General features: G+C 40.9%; 1 protein-coding gene across 2 annotated transcripts in view; it reads left to right on the top strand.

Moving 5' to 3' along the window:
- The first annotated feature begins 807 nt into the window (after positions 1 to 807).
- The window catches only part of caska (calcium/calmodulin-dependent serine protein kinase a), a 399,989-nt gene continuing 377,090 nt past the window's right edge, over positions 808 to 23,706 (top strand). For both annotated transcript variants that reach the window (XM_067992893.1, XM_067992892.1), the window contains exon 1: positions 808 to 1,385. In XM_067992893.1, coding sequence (XP_067848994.1) covers positions 1,327 to 1,385 — 59 coding nt within the window. In that variant the 5' untranslated portion in view covers positions 808 to 1,326. The remainder of the gene's footprint in view (positions 1,386 to 23,706) is intronic.

Below are 23,706 nucleotides of genomic sequence, written 5' to 3'. Positions count from 1 at the left end.
TTTTAAGCAAGTACAGAGCCAGACAAAGGGGGGCAGGGGGAGGAAAGAACAAAAGGGAAGGTCAGGTCTCTGATAGGGTGGCGGGCAGACGTGATTAAATGACAAAAGGGATGATGGTGCAAGGCAAGGAGGGGGTGGTAAGGGATTTAAACACTGATGAGAATTTTAAAGCTGAGGCATTGGGGAACCAGTAGACAATATAGGTGAGTGGGACTGTGCAGGTTGTGATACAGGCAGCAGAGTTTTGGATGAGCTGACATTTATGAAGCCTGGAATATAGAGGCTGACCAGGACAGCATTGGAATAGTGAAGTCGGGGGGGGGGTTACAAAGGAATAGAGGTGGGTTTAAAAAGCAGATGGGCTTACAGTACTTTATATCGTTTTGCTCTTATTGAAAAGGGCAGTAAACTATATATGAAACAATATTTACCCGAGTGGATCTGCAGTCGCTCTCGTTTATTCGCTGTAGCGTAATAAGATTCGCAGCCACAACGTGTAACACGATAAATTGTTTCAAAATAAAAAATATAGTTCAACTATTGTTTTCTATTTTATATGTGCAAGCACAATTTTTTGACACTTTGTAAGAGCGACTGTTTACAGGGTACAAGTTTGCAAACTCAGACACCGCAGACCCAACACAGGTGCTACGGGAATCCCAGTTAACGCATGCGTAGTGTTGGTCCGGGAAGGGCTGGTCTGCTGCTGCGACGCATGCGCAAAGGTACCTCAGCCTGAGAGTTTCGTGCTGACGCATCCAGAGTGTGACCAGGGAGTGAGTGAGCGGTGATTGGTGGGTTCCGGTTCGACGCCGCCGCCGCCGCCGCCGAGTGGATCTTCGCCGCCGCCCGCCCGCCGAATGTGTCCAGGGTTAAACTGAGCAGCGCACCGAAAGGGGACGGGCCAACATAGCAGCGCACGGCAGGGAGAAAGCGGTAATATGATCTAAACAACGCCGGCTGTGAAATATTAAAAAAAAGCTTCATGCAAATCATTCCCGGGTCTTGGCCTGGGCTTCGAGGGAGCAGCTACATCCCGAGACAAGGAGCCTAGGACTGTGGATTATCTGGGTTTTTAAACCAGTGAGAAAGAGAAGGTGGGGTCGTGAGAAGGATTGCAAACCCGAGCGGAGCCCATCAGCCTGGTTTACTCGGCTGTTTCAGTATAAATTAGTGTTTCCTTTCACTGGCGGTGTCTGGAAATTTTCATTGTGTTGAATTCCTTAACTGGTCTGCACGGGAAACGGTTTTATTAATTTCTCCGATTGGAAAGATTTTTTTTACTTTGAATTCTCATTCTTAAAATTCTGATTTTAATTTTCGACTATGGCCGACGACGACGTCCTGTTTGAAGATGTATATGAGCTGTGTGAAGTAATTGGCAAGTAAGTGTGTTTTATATGTGTATATATATGTGTCTATGTATATATATATATTAAAGTAGAAATAAAACTGCAGTCAGAATGTGATGTCTTAGGTTGTGGTTTCATTCGTGGATTTACAAGACAGGCCCTCCCTCTGTTTCCAGTGGATTACAGGATGAGGCCGAGTCTGGATTTATTATTTAGTTTTTTACATAACCACCGAAATTGAATTTAAACAAATAAAATTTAGAAATCAAAGCTATGCGTCCAGAAGCAAATCAGTATAAATTTTCTAAAACGTTTTAATGTGAAGGTGGTACTGCCGATTGCGTTCATTTTTATTTATTTACTTTTTAATATATAAACTGAAATTGAAATATCGATACCGCTGCTGTGGCTGTAGTCTTTTGCGTTTGAAAGATACAGTGGAAGGAGCAGTGCATCAGGGAATAATAGGAGTAGCTTCAGTTGTCTCTCGGTAAACCCAGAAATTAGCACTAAGTGTCATCTGCACTAACGTACTATATTATGATTTGATTCAAAAAGCATATTGTTTGGTTAGCGTTATATTGTATGGTCCATTTTCATAAAACGAATTTCAGATTCGTTCTCGATGTCGTGAGGGCAAAAAGTAGTGAAATAGTCGTCCCAATCCGTCACGTTTATATTACATTGGCATATTTTGTTTGTAATTTATCAGCAGATTTTCACTGTTCACTTAAAATGCTTATCGTAGCTGACTGTGTCTTCCTTGCAGGATGGATCGAACTATTTATATTCTCGATTATTTAAAAATAGCGCTGTATAGGATGTGGAGTATGTATATTTATTACCAGAATGTATATTTATTACCAGAACATATTTTTGTGTACCATTTACCTTTATTTGTTTAGAAACTTCATGAGAAATAATTTCCTTTTTAATTGTGTCCCAAATGGTGGAATGTTTTCTATTTTCTTCGGCCTACTATGAGACATGTAATATGTTTTCGCTACTGTTATGTAATCAGAATGGTAGTGCTGGGGGACATTCTTTTCAAAATGAGTAATTGAAAGTACAGTTTGTTTATCAAATTCAATGTTTCTTTAGATGTCAATCGTAATTACAAACGATATAGTCTTGAAAAACGCAATTTTTATCATGGATTTCTTTTATTTTTATATGGGACACCCTGTGGTTTACAGGATATCATTTATTATTATTACCTCTTTTACATATAACCTGTAAAGATTTCCTGCTCCAAGCAAATTGTCATGAAGTCTTTTAATGCACAGTGAAAAGATCAAGCTACCCAGTGAAACTTTAAAAAAATTCTTGTGGTCTTGTGTTTTATTTAAAGATATATAATATTTGAACCATAATTGAGGTGTTCAGCTGCCATAACACGTGAAAGTAATTCTTGTGGTATGTAATTTAAGATTATATTACAATCTGTCAATATCTAAATGTTATTTAATTTATGGAATATGTAGTCATGGGCTTCTTGATTTGTGCTTACAATTCTAAAAGTGTCTGCCATGATTTTCTTTTAAAGATGATGATGTCGTGTGTGACTAGTTGAGAAGGTACCACTATATATATGATGTAAATATTTTGATCTGGTCATGTCTCGACAAGAAGCAATGATAACTGGAATATTTTTGATGCTGTGTTCCTGTGAAATGAAAGCCAAATATATTCTATAAATATACAATTTTTTCAAAAGTTTAGTGATCAAATTCTTTGCACAATCGAGATTTGCTGTAAAACTTTCGCTTAAATAACCTTGGGTATTAGGTAAAAATACATTAAAAAGCTGTTTTACAGTATCTAATATAGATAGAGAAATGGCGGTATTTAGGGATTTTAAAATTCTTATCCTCGTGTTCAAATCCCTCCATGTCCTCGCTTCTTCCTATCTCTAACCTCCACCAGCAATACAACCCTCAGAGAACTCTGTGATCCATAAACTTATTAATTTTATTATTTTTTTAAATAAAAGACAAATACTTATTTAAATAACTTGGTCATAATGCTGACAGAACTCATTGGAAATTTGTAGTGGATGTATGCTTTACTGATTCGCATGAAGTCAGCTTCCACATGTAGGATGAGAGGTTTAGGGAGGCAATTCCATAGCATAGGGCCTGAACGGCTGAAGGCATGGCTGCCAATGGTGAAGTGAAGGGAGCGGTTGATGCAGTAGAGGCCAGAGTTGGAGGAACAATGTAGATCGACGAGCACAGGGGTGATGGGTGAGTGGGATTTGGTGCAGGATAGGATACGGCCAGTAGATTTTTGGCTGAGTTAATGTTTATGGAGGATGGGAGGCTGGCCAGGACAACATTGGTATAGTCGAGTTTGGAGATGATAAAGGCGTGGATGTGGATTTCCACTGCAGATGGACTCAAACAAGGATGGAGGTGGGCAATATTGCAGATGTGGAAGTAGGTGGTCTTTGTGATGGAGATGATATGGGGTTGGAAACTCAGCTTGGCGTCGTATAGGATGCTGAGGTTGTGAATAATGGTTCAACTTGAGATGGTGGCCGGGGAATAGGATTGAATCAGTGGCGAGAATATGGAGCTTGTGGCTGGGGTTAAAGACGATGTTTAACTGGAAGAAATTGCGGCTCATTCGGGACTGGATGTAGAACAAACAACACAGACGGTGAGAGTTAGTGGAAAGGTAGAACTTGGTATCATCTGCATGCACGTGGACGATGATCCAAGGCATTTGGATAATGTTGTCAAATGGTAGCATGTAGATGAGGAAGGTGGGGGGGGGCAATGACAGGATCTTTTGGGGGGGAGGGGCTCCAGGGGTAATGGTGTGGGCGTGGAAGGAGAAGCCATTACTGGAGATGCTGTGGCTATGATGGATTGGTAAGAGTGGAACCAAGTAAGGGCTGGATAACGGCGGAGAGGCATTGGAGGTGGATGATGTGGTCAGCTGTTGCAAAGGCTGCAGAGAGATTGAGAAGGACAAGGACGAATAATGCACCACAGTCGCAGTGGGTGTCACTTGTGGCTTTAATTAGGGTCATTTCAGTGCTGTAGCAGGAGTGGAGAGTTGGATAAGATGGGCATGGATTTGGGAGGAGACAATATGTTCAGGGGCTTCGGAGAGGAAATGGAAACAGGAGATGGCAGTGGTAATTTGCAAGGACAGAGGGGTGGAGGGAGGGTTTGTTGAGTATGGGATGATGGTGGTTTTGAAAGGGAGGGGAACGGTACCTGAGGAAAGGGAAGCATTTACAATGTCAGCTTGCATGGGGGCCATTAAGGGACATTGGGTGGTCAACGGTTTGGTGGTTTGAGGTCAAGGGAGCAGGAGGTGGCTCTTGTAGAGGACATGAAGGCAGCTAGAGAAACTAGAGTAAGACATGGGATATAGGGTGGGTTGGGGGGGTGGGGTTTGGTGAGCGGGGGAGGGGGATGTAGCAGAGACAGCTGAAAAGATGGTCTCAATTTTAGTGACACGTCCCCGATCTCCTTGCGCTTGTTAGAGGTGACGGTGTAGGCGGCAGGGGAGAGAGATTTCAGGAGCCGGTTGGTAATGGAGGAAAAAATGGGGGTTACTTTTGCTCTCTAGGATGATTCTGGTGTAATGGTTTTGGCAGAGGAGAGTGAAGCCCGATGGAGTTTAATATGGTCAAACCAGACCTGGAGATGGATGGCTAAACGAGTTGTGCACCAGAAACGCTCAAGACTGCAACCCTTGGACTTGGACGCAAAGATCAGAGTTATACCAGGGAAAACAACCGGGGGGGGAGAGAAAGGGTTGTACTGGGGACAGGGCATCAAAGTTAGAGGAGCGAGAATGGACACCTGCAGAGGTATTGTGGCAATTGGAGGGTCAAACGCTTCGTAGTGGGGAATTTGAAAGTGCAGTTGTAAATGAAGTGGGGTTGGAAGGTGATAGGGGGATGTGGTGGTGAGGAAAACAAGGGGATGATATAGTCTGTGATCAAGACCATGACTGTAGAAAGGTTATGTGAGCTGTGAAATTTGAGGGGGTGACGATGAATATGGTAGGAGAATTCATATGGAGGGAGCGAATGAGGGAGGACAGTGAAATCAGAGGAGAGAGGTCAAGCTGAGTTGAGATGGAGTTTGAAATTACTGAGGATGAGTTGCTCAGTGCAGAGGCTGAGGGAGGAAAGATGGGAAGATATCTCGATGAGAAACATGGGGGGCGGCAGTAAAGAACAAGGATTTTAAAAGCAGGAGGGGTGGAACAAAGTGAGGATCTCGAAGGAGGAAAGGTGCCAGAGGAGTGGAGAAGAGACCAAGGTATGGTATTAAAGAAACTTAAACTTTACAGCCTCATTGCCACCTGGAGTGGTTGAAGCAGATAGTATTGGTACATTTAAGGGGAGGTTTACATGTGGGAGCAAGGAAGAGAGAAATACCGGGGTGGGGGGGGGGGGCAGGGTGGGAAGAGGCAACTAGAGTGGGAGAAGGCACAATTGAAGTACAAATACTGGTATAGACCAGTTGGACCAAATGGCCTGTTTCTGTGCTGTAGATTCTATCAGATTAGTTAAGACAGGAGAGTTGAGAGCAATAAACTTAAAAAAAAATTTGGAAATGGTGCACCAGGTTATATATTTAGGAAGGAGTTTGGACAGGAAACATTTGCTGACACTGGAAATTGCTGGATGGATAGTCAATGTGCCCAGCAAAGTATTGGTCCTTTTACCATGCAAGAATTGTAAAACAAGGTACACAATTCAATTTTCAGCTTTTTGCAGATTCCCTAATACTTTTTACTGTACATGCTGAATGCATTTCAGTATAGGAGCTACTGGAATCATAAATAATCATTATTGCCAAGGACTCTCTTTTTTAGGAAAACATTGGTCCAGAGAGTGATGGAGAGAGATTAATGTAGAACCTTCAACATTATGCTAAAATGGAATAATTGGGGTATAAGAGGGAAGAATTTGAATTGGCTAAGTTGTCTTTTTTTGCCTTTGACTTGTTTTCATAGAATCACAGAAACTTCAACACAAAGGAGACTATTCAGTCCATCAAGCCTGTGCTAGTTCTAGCTCTATGTCAGAGCAATCTACTGCAATCCTGTTACTCTGCTTTTTCCTTGTACCCTTTAATTTTTTTCTACCTAATTACCTGATTCCATCTTCAAGGTAGAGGTTGAATGTGTCTTCAGTAGCCATTTGTAGTATTGCAATCCATATTCTAGTAACCTTTTGCATGAAAAGGTCCTTTGAAATACCCCTTTTCTGCCAATACTATATGTCCTCTGGTTACTTATTCACTGAGCAGTGAAAATAATCTTTCACCACTTACCCTATCAAGCCATTTCAAAATTTTGAACAATATTTGATTTCCCCCATCCCTCTTAAGCTTCTCTGCTCTAATGAATAAAGCCCAAGTTTTTCAAGTGTCTCATCATAATTATATCCTTTGATCCCTAGTATCATGCTAGTGAATCTACATTGCACCTTTTCCACAACTCCTGTGGTCTAATGTTGCTGCTATTCTGTGTATCTTATAAATAAATATATATATATATGTGTGTGTATGTATGTATATGGATCCGCCCCCCCACATCTGCTGTCCTGCCTTAAATAATCTATGTATATGCTCCACTGTTCCTCCATATCATTGAGAATTTTACTAGTCAGGGTACATATCCATTATATTTTTTCCAAAATGTACTACTTCACATTTATCTGCATTTGCCACTTGCCACTCCCTTACCTATTGTTCTTGTAATTTCCTGCATTCTTCCTCAAGTCTGCCATGCTGCCTAATTTGATATTAGCAGCAGATATTTTATCTATGCCCATGTCCAAGTCATATTTGTATATAGAGAACAAGAGGTCCTAACATTGATCCTGGGGCACACTAGTAGCTGCATCTTTCCAATCCAAGAAACATCTGCTTCTTTCTATTCTCTGCTTCCATTCTGCCTGCATCCCTTTATCCAGATTGCTATTTTACATTTAGTATCTTAAATTTTGCAATAGGTCTGTTACATGGTGCTTTATCAACCACTTTTTGGAAATCCAAATATACCGCACCCACTGCTTTTCCATTCTTAGTTATTGATCTTGTGGTGTAGCTTGTGGACAAAAAATGTAGGATCTGTCTTCCCGCATCAGTGTTTTGCTCTCTCATTCCTTCCACTTTTTTGTCTGCCTTTTTTCCTCTCTTTTTCTGCATCTCTCTTTGTCTTGGTATCTTTTTTCACTCTTTCTACCCTCTGTTCTCTCCTTTCATCTGTTTGCTGTTCCATCTATGTATATCTTCCAATCTTTTCTCGTACCTCGGACATGTTACTTCAGTGATTTACTCAATTGTTATCTTTTACCTTTTTGCTGAATCAGTGCTGGACAGGGGCAGAGTTTACAAATAGAAAGACCTGGCCCACTTTGCCAAAGGCCAATCTGGCTGTCAATCATTAAAAAGTCCTAGTGTTTTATCTGCTCCCCCAAAATGTGCTTGCATAAGATTTTTTTTTGATTGGGGGAGGGGGGAAGGGGATAAAGAGGAAAGGTATAAATTGTTGGGTAAATTTTGATATTTTTTTTGTTAAATTTAATTTTTAGGGTTCATAGTGGAGAGAGTGAGAATCTTTTTATTCCTGGAAATGCCCAGAGAGGCCATTAATTTCTTGTATATGTACTTTGAACAAAAATTACTCCCTACACCTTTCAGTAACAACAGATACTGTTGCAGAGATATTTGATATTGAAGGAAGTTTGCAGATTAGTTTTTTTAAGTTTTATATCTTTCTTGGCATTCATTATAAAATCCATACCTGAACAAATGGACAGTAAAGGTAAAGAGCTGCTCTCCGTTATTACAAGTGGAGATTATTTATGTAAGCGTGGTATGGGAGGAGAGCGCATTAAGGGTAAGGAAAATACAATTTATTTTCCAGAAATCAATCAAAAAACAGTCACTTCACTGCCCATAGAGAGAACTCTTACACATTTTCCAAATCCATTCTCAGGACAGTTGCTAAAGGCTGCTCTAACTTATTTTGGCATGCCATTGGGTTGGATTACTGTTCTTGTGGCACCTGAAGCCAGTTGAGGATATATTCCTGTCTTCCCCCTCGTATCAAGTTGCCTTTCGTCCATGGGGAGAGGAAAGAGGGGTTGTGATGTTTGAGGTAGGGCTTTGTTTTGTAAACCTCCAGTAAAGAGGTCCTGTTTGTTATTTTTCCAGTTTTATGTGAAGGTTGAAAATCACCCATTCTTGCTGACCTTTCATGGACACATATCTCACACACCAGGCGATGTGCACCCTTCTCTTCTCTTTCTCCGCACCACCCCGCCCCGCCAACCAACCTTACAGTGGTGTATAGCATCTATGAGACATGTCTCTGTCAACTTGATATGAAAGGAAAAATGGCAATGTACCTCCAACTGGCTCCTAGTGCCACAAGAAGAGTGACTCAACCAATGGCAATTCAAGACACATTAGGTTCACCTTTAGCTCCTAACCTGGGACTCTGCCTCCGCTGCCAACAAAACGCTCTGATCTTGAAACATATAGTGTACTACTATAAAGAACTATATCAGAAGACTCATTTTATATTCCTGCAAACATCGTTCAACCAAAATACACCAATATGTAAACCAGTGTAAATTTATGGGGTGACAAATGTTTTAAAGTTTGCACAAAATGTATGTTTCCCTATATAACAACTGTGACTACACTTCAAAAGTACTTCATTGGCTGTAAACCGCTTTGGGATGTCCTGTTGTCATTAAAGGTGCTATATAAATGCAAGTTATTTCTTTTTTGATGGACTTAAAGTGATTCAAATGGCCCTATTTTAAACTTGGTCCCATTTTAATGAAGTCTTCCCTATTTTTCCCTTCCAAAAAAGAAAACAAATTGTGACCGACAAACAATGCAAGGTGTGGATCTGATTTGAATAGGAAAGATATGAAAATATTTGTATGCTATCGAAGTGAGGAAGTGTATCCAAACAAAAGTATTTCAAATAGTAGAAGGACCTAGGCAGCTGAAGGCATAGCCACCAATGGAGGGGCGAAGGGAGAGGTGGATGTTCAAGAGGCCGGAGTCAGAAGAGCAGAGAGTTTGTGGGTTTGCAGGGGGTTGGGGGGGGGAGGGTTGGTGGGAGGTTGTAGCGCAGAAGATGATTACAGAGATAGGGAGGAGTGAGGCGCAGAGGGATTTAAACACAAAGATGAGAATTTTAAATCTAAGCTAGTGGACAACTGGGAGCCGATGTAGGTCAGTGAGGAAGGTGTGATGGGTGAGCAAAGCTTGGTGTGAGATAGGATACGGGCAACAGAGTTTTGAATGAGATGAAGTTTATGGAGGGTTGAGGATGAGAGGTCAGCAAGGAGAGCACTGGAGTCATTGAATTTGAATGCGACAAAGGCATAAATGAGGGTTTCAGCAGCAGGTGGGCTGAGATGGGAATGGAGGTGGAAGTAGGTGGCCTTTGTGATGGCGGGCATATGAAGTTGAAAGCTTGGCTTGTGGTAAAACAGGACGTCGAGGTTGCGAACACTCTGGTTCATCCAGAGACTATGACTGGAAAGGGGGTTGGAGTCAGTGACGAGGGTACAGAGTTTGTGGCGGGTGCTGAAGACAATGGCTTTGGTCTTCCCGATGTTTAACTTGAAGTTACAGCTTACTTAAGACCGGATGTTGGACAAGCCGCCTGGGACAGAGGCAGTACAGGGGTCAAGAAAGGTGATTGAGAGGTAGAGCCGGGGTTCATATGCTTCCATATGGGAGGTGCCCCCATGGCTTTGGATGATGTTGCCAAGTGACATTATGCAGATGAGGAAGAGTAGGGGGCCAAAGATGGATGCTTGCAGGACTCTGGACGTGTGGGGTGGGATGAGGCCTTGACTAGTGTTAATCTGGTTATGGTTGGATATTCAAGAGTAGAACCATGCAAACACAGTCCCACAGAGCTGGACAATGAAGGTGAGGCATTGGAGGAGGATCATGTGATTGACTATGTTGAAGACTGCAGCATGGTTCAGGTGGACGAGAAGGGATAATGCACCATGGTCACAGTCAGAGTATGCGTTCACGATGAGGGGTGGAAACCTGATTGGAGGGATTCAGACAGGGAGTTGGAGTTGTGCATACATCTGGGAGGTGACAACACATTTAAGGGCCTTTTGAAAAGGAGATTTGAGATGGGATGGTAGTTAGCAAAGGCAGATGGATTGAGGGTGCATCTTTTTGAGGGACACAGGTGAGGGGACATTGTCTGAGGAGAGGGAACCATTTACAATATTGGCCACCATGGGGACCAGGAAGGGAAATTAGGAATTAATTGGGAATGAGGTCGAAGGAGCAGGTGATAGGCCGCATGGATGAAATGAACTTGGAGAGGATAGGGGATGGGGATGGTTGAGAATTTGAAGGTGAAATATGTAGAGGACAGTGCACTTGCTTTGCTGGAGACGGTGGTGAGCTGCAGTAATGAAAGCAATTGGTTCTCGCACTCTGATATCCTTGGTTGTTTTGGAGAGGAAAATAAACATCTTTAGCAGTACCTGTAGAATTGTTGAAAATTTGACACATTCGAGAGTTTATGTTCTTATCCAAATGTTGTAACCTGAAAATATGCACTGAAAGATTACAATCAAAATCTCTCTTCACATGTGCATAATTGTTTTTCAAAGCAATATGACAAACTAAAGACTGTCTACAATGGTCAGATTCCAGATTTAGTGCTTCCAGGAAGGAACAAAAAGGATAAAAAAGAAAAATATCCAATGTATGAAATGCTGAAAAGCAAACCTAACATGTCACTAACCATTTTGTTAGTGATAAATTTTTAAATCTGATTTAAATCCTGCCATTCATCATTTGTAATGCAAAGTAATCTTGGTTAGAATTTTTAGTTGAAATGAATAATGCAGGTTCAGAAAGCAAGGGTTGGAATTTAAAACAACAACTTGCATTTATATAGCGTCTTTAACGTATTGAAACGTCCCAAGGCGCTTCACGGGAGCGTAATCAGACAAAATTTGACAGTGCCAAAGAAGGAGACATTGGGACAGGTGACCAAAAGCTTGATCAGAGGTAGGTTTTAAGGAGGGTCTTGAAGGAGGAGAGAGAGGCAGAGAGGTTTAGGGGAGGAATTGCAGAGCTTAAGGCTTAGACAGCTGAAGGTATGGCCACCAATGGTGGGGTGAAGGAAGTGTTGGATGGGCAAGAGTCTAGAGTTGGAGGAAAGCAGAGTTCTCGAAGGGCTGAAGGGGGTTACAGATAAAGGGAGGGGCGAGGCCATGGAGGGATTTGAACACAAGGATGAGAATTTTAAATTTGAGGTGTTTGGGGGCTAGGAGCCAAAGTAGGTCAGCGAAGTTTAGGGTGGAAGATAGGAGGCCAGGAGAGCATTGGAATAGCCTAGTCTGATGATAATAAAAACATTGTTGAAGGTTTCAGCTGCAGATGGGCTGAGGCAGGGGTGGAGACAGACGATAATACGGAGAATGAAGTAGGTGTTTTTGGTGATGGAGAGGATATGGGGTCGGAAGCTCAGCTCGGGGTCAAATAGGACATCAAAGTTACGAACAGTCTGGTTCAGCCTCAGACAGTAGCCAGGGAAAGGAACGGAATCGGTGGCTAGGGAACGGAGTTTGTGGTGGGGACTGAAGACAATGGCTTCGGTCTTCCCAATATTAAATTGGAGGAAATTTCTGCTCATCCAATACTGGATGTTGGATGTGACCATCAGATGCAATGGAGGGTTTGAGAGTGGTGATGATGAGGTAGAGTTGGGTGTCATTGGCGTACATGTGGAATCTGACGTCGTGTTGTCAGATGATGTCGCCAAGGTACAGCATGTAGATGAGATCCTTGGGGGACTCCAGAGGTTAACGGTGTGGGAGTGGGAAGCGAAGCCATTGCATGAGATTCTGTGGCTACGAATACAGCCTGAAACTGACCAGAACATTACAATCTGTAAAGTTTGCTGACCAAACAGTTAAACTTCGATTAATTTGAGCTAAAAGAGAGGGTAAGATTAAAAGACAGAGGTAAAAGATATAGAAAGAACAAGTTTAAAAAAAAATTAAATTACATTTTTTTTTAAATGTCCCCAACAATTAATATCGGGAGGAATGAGACTCCACATTTTTAAAAATTAATTTTCAATGCCAGAGAGGTTGTTTGGCAGTCATTAATACTTACTATGCCGTTAAAAGTTAGTTTAGACCTAAAAAAAACCCAGCATACCTTTTTTATGGAGAGATCAGTTTGTTTCCAGCTGGGCGGTGCAGCAAGTTCGCGCTGCTCCTTTTATTGAGCCGTGAGATCTCTTTAATACGAAGCTTTCAAACGAGCAGGACAAATGGTAAAGCAATTTCCGTATTTCCGCATTTGACTATGCATGTGCGCTCTCTGGGACTTGCTTTTCCATTTGCCCTGAAATAACAGTGAGCCCTGTTAGCCTCACCGTTATTTTATGAGCAATTTCCAGGCTGCTGTGTATTACATGGTATAATACTCCTTTCATTGTAAAACAGTGCATACATTCAGACTTGCCCTGAGCAGCACCCAAGAAAACTGCTAGTGGTTTAAAATATTTATTGAATATTATCTAGAAATGTTCACCATAGAAGATGATGGTAACTGCCGCCCATATTTTTGTAGTACACCCAAAGTCAGTGTGGCAGAGAGAATCATCAACCTAACTCAGGCGAGATGGCATATATCTTAGGATGGTGAAGGAGACTATGGAGGAAATATCTGGGGCACTGGTTACTGCCATTGAGCACTCGTGAGGTCCTGTAGGACTGGTAGCATGCAAATTGGCTACCTTTTATTTAAACAGATTGACCAATCTGACAGACGATTGCAGGCTCATTAATCTGACTTTTTAATAATGAAAATTATTGTAAGGGATAGGAAAGTACACTACTTGTACAGCAATAATTTAAATGGTCGGCAGTGATTTAGAATTGGGAAGATCATGCCTGCCGGACTTCCTTGAATTTTTTGAGGACTTTATTAATAAAGAGAATAGAGAAATTCCCTATAATGTAGTTTACATACTTTTATGCGGAATTTTGTTAAAAGCTTTCTGAAAGACTTCCAATTAAACTAAAAGCCACAAGAATCAAGAATAGACTGTGTGAGGTAAGCATATTGAGTGTAGTCTTGCTGTGGTTAGTGCTTGGATCTCAGTTGTTTTTAATCTACATTAATGACCTGGATATCAAAACTAACTAAGATTGTCAAATTTGCTAATAGGGGTAAGATGAGGAGAGCAGAAGATGCAGCTAACGATGTGCAGAAAGATTCAGATTGGTTCTAACTGCATAACCATATAAGTATACAGCTTGGAAGCAGGCCATTCAGCTCGTGTCTGTGCTGTTTTTTCCCAGAGCAATCTAGAACTAATCCCACTGTCCCACTTTCCCCATAGTCTTCTGTAGTTGACAAATCAAATTTGCTAGTGATGAATGTAAAATATTGCACAGTGGTCTGAAAATTGTGAGTCATAAGTATCGAAAGGATGAAATTGAGGTAGTACGGTGAGACTTAAAAAGGCAATTGGAGATGAGTAGACTCATCACTTTCAAAGTCTAGTCAATATCACAAAGCAATTATAAAAGCTAACTAGATCCTGAGGTTATATAGCTAGAACAACAGAGTAGAATTCTATGAAGACTAAGCTATGGTTTTATCATGCACTGGCTGGACCGCATTTGGAGAACTGAAAAGACCCACCAAGACTGATGCCAGGTGTAAAGGATGAGCTGTGACTGAGGGAAGATTAGAGTATATTAAGCACTATAGTTTAGAAAGAAGGCAGTAAGGTGAGCCCTCATCAGGGTATATAAAATATTAAATGGTACAAATAAAGTAAACCCAGCATATTACTTCAAATACTACAAGAAAATAGGACCACACAACATTGGTTTTAAATCTACATTTGATTTAAATTTATGTGTTACTAGGAAGAACTTTGTTATTTGAAGAGTGATAAATGTTTGGAATAATCTGCGAAGCAAAGTAGTATTAACAGAAACATTAAGGATGTTCCAAATGCTGTTGATGCTAAGATGGGAGAGTTGTGGTATTACAAGGAAGATGTTTGATGTCCCAAATTGCCTCATTTTTCCTTTTCCTATGGTCTTATGTACAATGTTTTGACTTTTTTGTGAATTTGTAGACTTAGCAAAACTTAGTTGGATGTGTAAAACCTGTTGCTGATGTTAACTTATGGTCTGGTGGCTTTAGTTGTGGAATATTGAACTAACAATTAAAGCGTTGTCATTTAAGTGGTACAATGTCACGGAGATTGATTTTGTTGGAGGCCATCTTAATTACAGGAAATAGAAACATAGTGTAAATGATAACATGTTCATTGTCTTTTCTGGCCATCTGATTTAGCCATCCTTAATACATATTATTTGGTATTAAAATGTAAAATAGGCTATTGACTTTGTAGCTATCATCTCGTTAGTAGTACTACAGAATCATTTGTATGGATCAAAATTGAGGAGAAATAATTATAGCAGCAATTTCATGGGGGCACCATCAATTCCAAGTTCCCTTGCTTGGATCTCAGTTGTTTTTAATCTACATTAATGACCTGGATATCAATAGAAAGTTTGCAATCCTTGCTTTTTTTTAGTTCTTGGCTCAGTTCAGAAACTCTTGTAATTTTGAGTATTGGCACCAAAATGCTATAAGAATCATCACAATTGGGCTAATGTGCTTGCATTATTCCAATGTTTCTTGTAATATGAGCCCTGCAAGGCATACACCATCCTAACTTGGACTTGTGTTGAGATTCTTTTACAATCACTGTATTCTGGAATTCCTCATCAAACACAATTGTGGGAGCATTAGCATCCAAAGGACTGCAACAGTTGAAGGAGAAGGCCCACCACCACCATCTCACAACTGCAGCGGGCAATAAATGCAGCCTTGTCAACATTGCTCGCATTCCCAGAACGATAAAAAGAATGGAAAAATAAGTAAATGGTAAACCTTCAATGTAGTAGGGGCACAGAGAGATTGAGGGGTGCCGATGCACAGATCTTTAAAAGCAGGATTGCAGGTGAAAAAGAGCTAATGGCATTCTTGCTTGTGTATACCCATGTATGTACAAGACATTAGTTAGGCCACAGTTAGAAGCATTACATGCATTTTTGGGCACCCTATTTATAGAAAGTTTGCAATCCTTGCTTTTTTTTTAGTTCTTGGCTCAGTTCAGAAACTCTTGTAATTTTGAGTATTGGCACCAAAATGCTATAAGAATCATCACAATTGGGCTAATGTGCTTGCATTATTCCAATGTTTCTTGTAATATGAGCCCTTACCTCAAATTGCTTCCATCATTACTCACAGACTTCTAATCAGTATTTCACTATCGTGTTATGTAGTTCAAATTGCTCTCCGCATATCAGTTTGAAAGGATAACGTCTATAATTGTACAGCAGTACCAACTAATGCAGCTTCCTGCAAAATCTGCTAATGTCATGGATCCTTCCTGAAAGTTGACTTGCACAATACTTGTTTATCATAGTATGATACAGCACAGAAGGAGCCATTTGGCTCATCGTGCCTGTGCCAGCTCTTTGGTAGAGCTACCCATTTAATCCCATTCCCCTGCTCTTTCCCCATAGCCCTGTAATTTTTTTCCCTTCAAGTATTTATCCAATTCCCTTTTGAAAGTTATTATTGAATCTGCTTCAACTACCTTTCAGGCAGTGCATTCCAGATCATGACAACTCACTGCTTAAAAAAAAATGTTTCCTCATTTCGCCTCTGGTTCTTTTGCCAAATCTGTGTTCTGGTTACTGAACCTTCTGCCACTAGAAACAGTTTCTCCTTATTTACTCCATCAAAACCCTTCATGATTTTGAGCACCTCTATCAATCTCTTCTTAACCTTCTCTGCTCTAAGGAGAACAACCCCAGCTTCTATAGTCTTTCCACATAACTGAAGCCCCTTATCCCTGACACCATTCTAATAAATCTCTTCTGCACCCTCTCTAAGGCCTTGACATCCTTCCTAAAGTGTGGTGCCCAGAATTGAACTCACTACTCCAGCTGAGGCCTAACCAGTGTTTTATAAAGGTTTAGCATAACTTCCTTGCTTTCATACTCTATGCCTCTATTAATAAAGCTAAGGATCCCATATGCTTTTTTTTAACAGCCTTCTCAACTTGTCCTGCCACCTTCAAAGATTTGTTTACGTACACCCCCAGGTCTGTTCCTGTACCTCCTTTAAAATTGTACCATTTAGTGTATATTGCCTCTCTTCATTCTTGAATGTATCACTTCACACTTCTCTGCGTTAAATTTCATCTGCCATGTGTCTGCCCATTTCACCAGTCTGTCTATGTCCTCCTGAAGCCTGTTACTATCCTCCACATTGTTTACTACATTTCTGAGTTTCGTGTCATCTGCACACTTTGTAATTTATACCCTCTATACCCATCCAGGTCTTTAATATTTATCAAAGAGCTGTGGCCCTAATACCGACCCCTGGGGAACACTACTGCTAACTTCCCTCCAGTCTGGGAAAAAAAACGTTCACCATTACTCTCTGCTTTCTGTCCCTTAGCCAATTTTGTATCCACGCTGCCACTGTCCCTTTAATCCTATGGGCTTTAATTTTGCTAACAAGTCTATTGTATGGCATTTTATCAAATGCCTTTTGACAGTCCATATACATAACATCAACCGCACTACCCTTAACAACTCTCTCGGTTACTTCATCAAAGAGCTCAGTCAAGTTAGTCAAGTACAATTTTCCTTTAGCAAATCTGTGCTGACTTTCATTTATTAGCCCATACTTTTCCAAGTGCCAATTAATTTTGACCCGGATTATTGTGTCTCAGTTTCCTCACCACCGACGTTAGGCTGACTGGCCTGTAATTGCCGGTATTATCCCCCTCCCCTTTTTTGAACAGGGGTGTAACATTTGCAATCCTCCAGTACCCTGGCACAGCCCCCATATCTAAGGAGGATTGGTTGATTGTGGCCAAAGCCTCTGTAATTTCTACCCTTTGCTCAATAACCTAGGACGCATCCCATCTGGCCTGGGTGACTTTTATACTTTGTGTACTGCCAACCTTTTAAGTACCTCCTTTTTATCTATTTTTATCCTATCCAATATTGCTACTATCTCCTTTACTGCTACATTGGCAGCATCCTCTTCTCTAGTGAAGACCAATGCGAAATATTCATTTAGTACCTCAGCCATACCCTCTGCCTCCACAAGAAGATTTCCTTTTTTGACTACCCGTTTCCAATAATATGTTTATAAAGACTTTTGGGTTCCCTTTTATGTTAGCTGCTAATCTATTCTCATATTCTCTCTTTGCCCCTCTTAATCCCTTTTTTTTAGATCTCCTCTGTACTTTCTATAGTCAACGTGATTCTCTACTGTATTATGAACCTTACATTTGTCATAAGTCTCCATTTTCTGTTTCATTATAATCTCTATTTCTTTACTCATCCATGGAGCTCTAGCTTTGGATGCCCTTCCTTTCCCCCTCATGGGGATGTGTCTACTCCTGTACCCGAACCACCTCCTCCTTGAAGGTCTCCTGTTGTTCAATTTTTGATTCCATTCTACCTGGGCAAGATCCCTTTTTAACTCACTGAAATGAGCCCTCCTCCAAGTATTTTTCCACTTGATTGTTCCTTGTCCTTTTCCTTATCTATTCTAAACCTAATGATATTATGATCACTGTTCCCCAAATCCCACACTGATCAAGGAAGTTCTCTTGTATACATTTCAGGAATTTCTCCCCCTCTTTGTCCTTTACACTGTTACTATCCCAGCCTATATTGGGATAATTGAAGTCCCCCGTTATTACTACTCTATAGTTCTTGCATCTTTTTGTAATTTGCCTGCAAATTTGCTGCTCTATCTCCTTCCCACTATTTGGTGGCCTATGGTATACACCCAGTAGCATAATAGCTCCTCTGTTCCTTAATTCTAACCAAATAGATTCTGTCTTTGGCCCCTCAACCACATCATTCCTTTCCAGTGCTATAATAGTTTCTTCTGCCACCCCCCCCCCCCCAACTTTCGTTCCTTCCCTATCTTTCCTGAATACCTTGTATCCAGGAATATTAAGTACCCAATCCTCCCCTTCTTTGAGCCAGGTCTCTGTTATTGCCACTATATCATAGTCCTATGTGGCGACTTGTGCCTGCAACTCACCAACCTTATTTTCCATGCTGCATGCATTTACGCACATGCCTCGCATTTGTCCCCTGTTTGATCCCTCCTGTTTTTGAGCTATTCATCACTCTAGTGCTATTTGCCTTTCCCAGTCCCCATTGCACCTTGTTTCTCAAGAACTCTCTGGTGCCCATTCCCCTGCCAAATTAGTTTAAACCCCCCCACAGCACTAGTTAACCTCCCCGCGAGGACATTGGTTGAGGTGCAACCCGTCCATCTTGAACAAATACCTATTGCCCCAGGAATCTGAAGCCCTCCTGCACCATTTCTGCAGCCATGCATTAACCTGTCTTATCCTACTATTCCTATACTCACTAGCGCATGGCATTAGGAGTAATCCAGAGATTACTACCTTTTGAGGTCCTGCTGTTTAACGTCATCTCTAACTCCTGAAACTCAGACTGCAGGACCTCAATCCTTTTCCTTCCTATGTCATTGGTTACCACCTGGATCACGACTTCTGGCTGCTCCCCCTCCTCCCCCCCCATAAAATGTTTTGCACCCTCTCAGTGATGTCCTTTACCCTGGCACCAGGGAGGCAACACACCATGTGGGACTCGTGTCGGCGGTTGCAGAAATGCCTGCCTGTCCTCCTGACTGTTGAATCCCTTATAACCACTGCATTCCTACATTTCACTGTGCGCCTGTGTAGTCCTTTGCTCCACGGTACCATGCTCTGGACTGCACCTCTTCAAGATGTCGTCATCCTCACTGGTATTCAATACTGAAAACCGGTTAGTGAGCAACACACTCCCGGAAGATTCCTGCACTGCCTCCCTCTTCCTACCCTGCTGGATGGCCACCCACTTGCTGTCCTGAGAATTCTGTGGCTGTGGGATGACCACCTCCTGGAACGTATGATCCAGAAAATTCTCAGCCTCCCGTATGTTTACATGGACATATAGCTGTTTATTTTTTACAAGTGTGAAACTTCTATTGCCCTAAGTCGTTGTGTTTGCCCTGCAATAGTGGTCACAGGGTACCAGTGTCTTGGCTAACAGGACTGTTGCAGCAGCCCCCATCACCATTACTAGCCTAGTGACTGATGCTGCCCTCAATAATGCACGGACCATCAACAGACTTGAGCTACAATTGGTATGACTAGACCTGAAATGTTTTGAAGACTGGTTATTCAAGAGAATTCTGAAAGTGTCAACACAAAGGGCTGTGGTACATGACGTCAATAAACAGGGCGATGCAGATCAATTACTCGGTGACAGTTGAATTCTCGCCCAATATCTTGCGGGACCACACAACGAAATGACTGATATTCCCTGCAGAAGCAGTGTCTGAGTGCACAACTGGGGTTCTCCACTCTGAGGCAATTCATTTAACTTTTTTGGCAACTGGACTAAGTTGACTTTATGGCTGTGTTTCATAACAAGATTACTGGAATTTGTTCCAGATTTTGAGACCTTGAAGTTGATCTCAATATCCTTTGACATTGAAGGTTTTTGTACATCTTTTTCCCCATTGTAGTACAGATTATTCATAAGAAGTCGGAGAAAACAACTTATTGTTGTGATCCCTGATTTTGATTGGTCAAGTTTAGAGTAACCCCTACTCCAGATCTTCTATTTGATGAAGTTCAACTTAGATGAAGCAGCAGCTGACAGTTATGACATTGCTGGAATTCAGCAAAGCATCTATTGTGAAGACATTACGGTGTCAAATGGTAATGCTTTCCTGACCTGGTGGTTCAGTTGCAGCTTCAAATCTTTGGCGTGTGGCATAGTTGCAGTTTTCATCTGCCAGATCATCATCATTCAGATTGCTGAAAGTTCACATTGCTATTTAAAACCTGTGCAGCAGTGCCATTATACTGTGTGTACCCAAAGGTTGGTGTCTCAAAAATTTGAGTGGTCATACCTAAAGTATGTTTTTCAAACATTTTTCTTTTGACTTTTCTAATATTAAGCACTCTGAGAGTAACCTAGACCCTGCCAAATAACCTCTTAGTCGGCATTATAATTTCCTATCTGTGTTATGTGGTCTTTCTAATGTGGGCCTCCAAGGGTTTATGCCCTTGTAAACCACTCTCTCTGCTTATAACAGGCTAATTGTATAGCTCTCGTTTCCTTTTGAAAATTAGGAACTCATGGAAATGTGGAGCCTTACAGATGGTATATTAAGCACAGTCTTAAAAAAGAATGAAGACAACATTAGCAAGACTTCCCATACTAGAGCTAGATCTCCTTCATTCTAATCACAATTTTCTTAAATGCTAGAAGAAACTGGTTAGGCTGTCTCTTCAAACTTGTTTCCCTTTTTGAATATGGTCTTTACTTCCCATTTCTTTCCAAAGCTGCTGCTAAGTGAAATAATCAGTGGTGGAAAAAAATATTAAATACACAACCCCATCCCCAACTTTTGATTTTGTTTTGGAGTGTGAAGGTTTTAAATTTGTGTTGGAAAATGAAATGTCTGTAAGCAATTATCTAAAGTTATGTGCTTATATCCATCTCAAACTGTAATGGTGCATGTTTCTTCTGACTTCCACTGAGGATACTACACTTTACTCTTGTGCTTAGCTCCTTCATAAACATTCCTGTCTTTCATTCACTCCCAACAAGTAAGTGCCTTACCGTGCTTTAAGTAATACACTTAGCTCTCGTAGTACTAAAGACTGCTGAGCATTTGAACAAATGTATTTAATTTACCAAGGGGCTTTGAATAGCCCCTGAACTTGTATTCCTAACCAAATCTTAAACTATGTTTCATTTCTGCCAGGAATCCTGTGCTAGAGAACTAGAACGAGTGCGCTAGGACTATTTCCTTTTTATATCCTGACTAAAAGCAGTTGGTTTTTAAAGAAGGGCTTTTGATGGGTTTCCAGAGACGTTTTATATATATATATATATTTTTAGCTAAATGCCAGGCCAAATATCTAAGTTGATCTTTTCACCAACTGAATAGCATTAATGTCACTTGGAAAGAGTTTTAACAAAGTAAAGCTTTGGTCTTTTGCATAATAGTTTCCAATATCAATATGCTCTGCTTAAATCCTGCACTACTTTGGATAAAAAGCACTCACTATTTTCAAGGTCCATGAGACTGCCTTGACAAACCACAAATCGTGGATTTGCTGACCATATTGTTGAGTGTACAGCAACTTTTGTACAAGAAACTAGTATCTCCAGTAAACTGCCAAATCTGGCTGATTTTGCTTTCATCTCCTTAACCCCATAGGCCCTGTGACCAATTGTAGCTGGCCTGCTATTGCCCAGGCTCAGATCCAGGTATTGAACCTGGGACCAGTGGTTAAAAAATGCACTATATTTCCTAGCTGGGATGTACTTTAGTCATTCTAATGCTCACTGATTTTACTGTATTTTTCAACTCTTCATTCTCATCTCGAGCTCTATTTGGACCAAACGTACATGGCATTAGAAACTGGAATTTGGTTTCCTCTTTTCCCCATTCCTTTTTGAAACTGTTTTCCTAACAAAACTTTTTTTTTCTGATACTACTATCCACATCAATTTCTTTTAACAGTCTTTCTGGCTGCTGGCCTTAGCAAATCAAGCAAGTTTACTTTGGTGTTTCTGTAGGGAGCACAAGGCTGGGCATTGGCAGCACTAGCACAATATAAACGCAACTTATGAGGTTTACAGAAAGCTTTTGAAGTTACAACTTAATAGAGATAGAGTCAATGCTAAATTTTCTGAATACATTTCTTCAAGGAGAGGTTTAGGATGAATATAGTTTTCACGTTTTGATCAGATGTTAAAATCCACTAAATTGTTACTTCTGCGAAATAATGGGCTGTTGAAGTGAAAGAATCAGATTGGATTGTCTCCTTATATTTGTGTTGCACAGAAAGATTTAATCCACATTACTTTGTAATGCCTTTTTGATTTACCTATTTCTTCAGACTATTTTCCTGTGCTTTTTAAAAAAAAAATGAAATGCTGCAACTGGCTTGAGAGGCATAAGAAGAAATGATCAGATACATTCCTGTTTTTGTTCATCTTCAAAGCATGTTCTCTCTGATTACAGTAAAATTAGGACTCAGTTTTCTTAGTATAAAATATATTTACTTTCACTACCAATTTGGCCTTTTTAAAAAAAAAAGTCTGCAACTTCATTTGTATATTCTAGTTTGCTGATTTTATGACCTATTACATGTACCATATACTCTTGAGTTGGTGAAACCATTCTGAAAACAGACTAGTTACATGCTAAATCATCTGAGGTATCCTATTGGAATAGCAGTTTTAGTGTACTATCTGTGCAATAGGTTTTTTTACATAGAATCTTGCAGCATAGAAGGAGGCTATTTGGCCCATCGTACCTGTGCTGGCTCTTTTTAAAAGAGCTATCCAATTATTCCCACTGCCCTGCACTTTCCTCATAGCCCTGTAAATTTTTCCTTTTCGAGTATGTTCCCTTTTAAAAGTTACTATTGAATTTGCTTCCACCACCCTTTCAGATAGAGCAGTCTAGATCATAAAAAAAAAAAAAAAAATTCTCTATCTCCCCTCTGGTTCTTTTGCCAGTTGTCTTAAATCTGTACCCTCCGGTTACTGACCCACCCGCCAATGTAAAATGGTTTCTCCTTATTTGCTCTAACAAAACCCCTGATATTTTGAATACCTCTATTAAATTTCCTCTTAATCTTCTCTACTCTATGGAGAAGAATCCCAGCTTCTCTAGTCTCTCCATGTAACTGAAGTCCCTCATCCCCAGTAGCATTCTGGTAAATCTCTTCTACACCCACTCCATGGCTTTGACATCCTTCCCAAAGTGTGGTGCCCAGAATTGAAGTCAATACTCCAGCTGAGGCCTAACCAGTGATTTATAAAGGTATAAATGCTTACATAACTCTGACTTTACTTCAGAAAGTAATCTATTGGTTGTAAAGGGTTTTGAGACATAGTGAACATAAGAAATAGGAGCAGGAGTAGGCCATACAGCCCCTCAAGCTTGCTCCACCATTCAATAAGATCATGGCTGATCTTCAACCTCAACTCCACTTTCCTGCCCAATCCCCATATCCCTTGATTTTCCCCTAGAGTCCAAAAATCTATCCACCTCAGCCTTGAACATATTCAACAACTCAGCATCCACAGCCCTTTGGGATAGAGAATTCCAAAGATTTACAACCCTCTGTGAAAAAATTCCTCCTCGTCTGTCTTAAATGGCCAACCCCTTATCCTGAG

The sequence above is a fragment of the Heptranchias perlo genome, chromosome 11, assembly GCF_035084215.1.
Source record: "Heptranchias perlo isolate sHepPer1 chromosome 11, sHepPer1.hap1, whole genome shotgun sequence".
Classification (NCBI taxonomy): Eukaryota; Metazoa; Chordata; class Chondrichthyes; order Hexanchiformes; family Hexanchidae; genus Heptranchias; species Heptranchias perlo.
The sequence above is the reverse complement of the archived record's forward strand: the minus strand, read 5'-3'. Positions and strand labels throughout refer to the sequence as shown.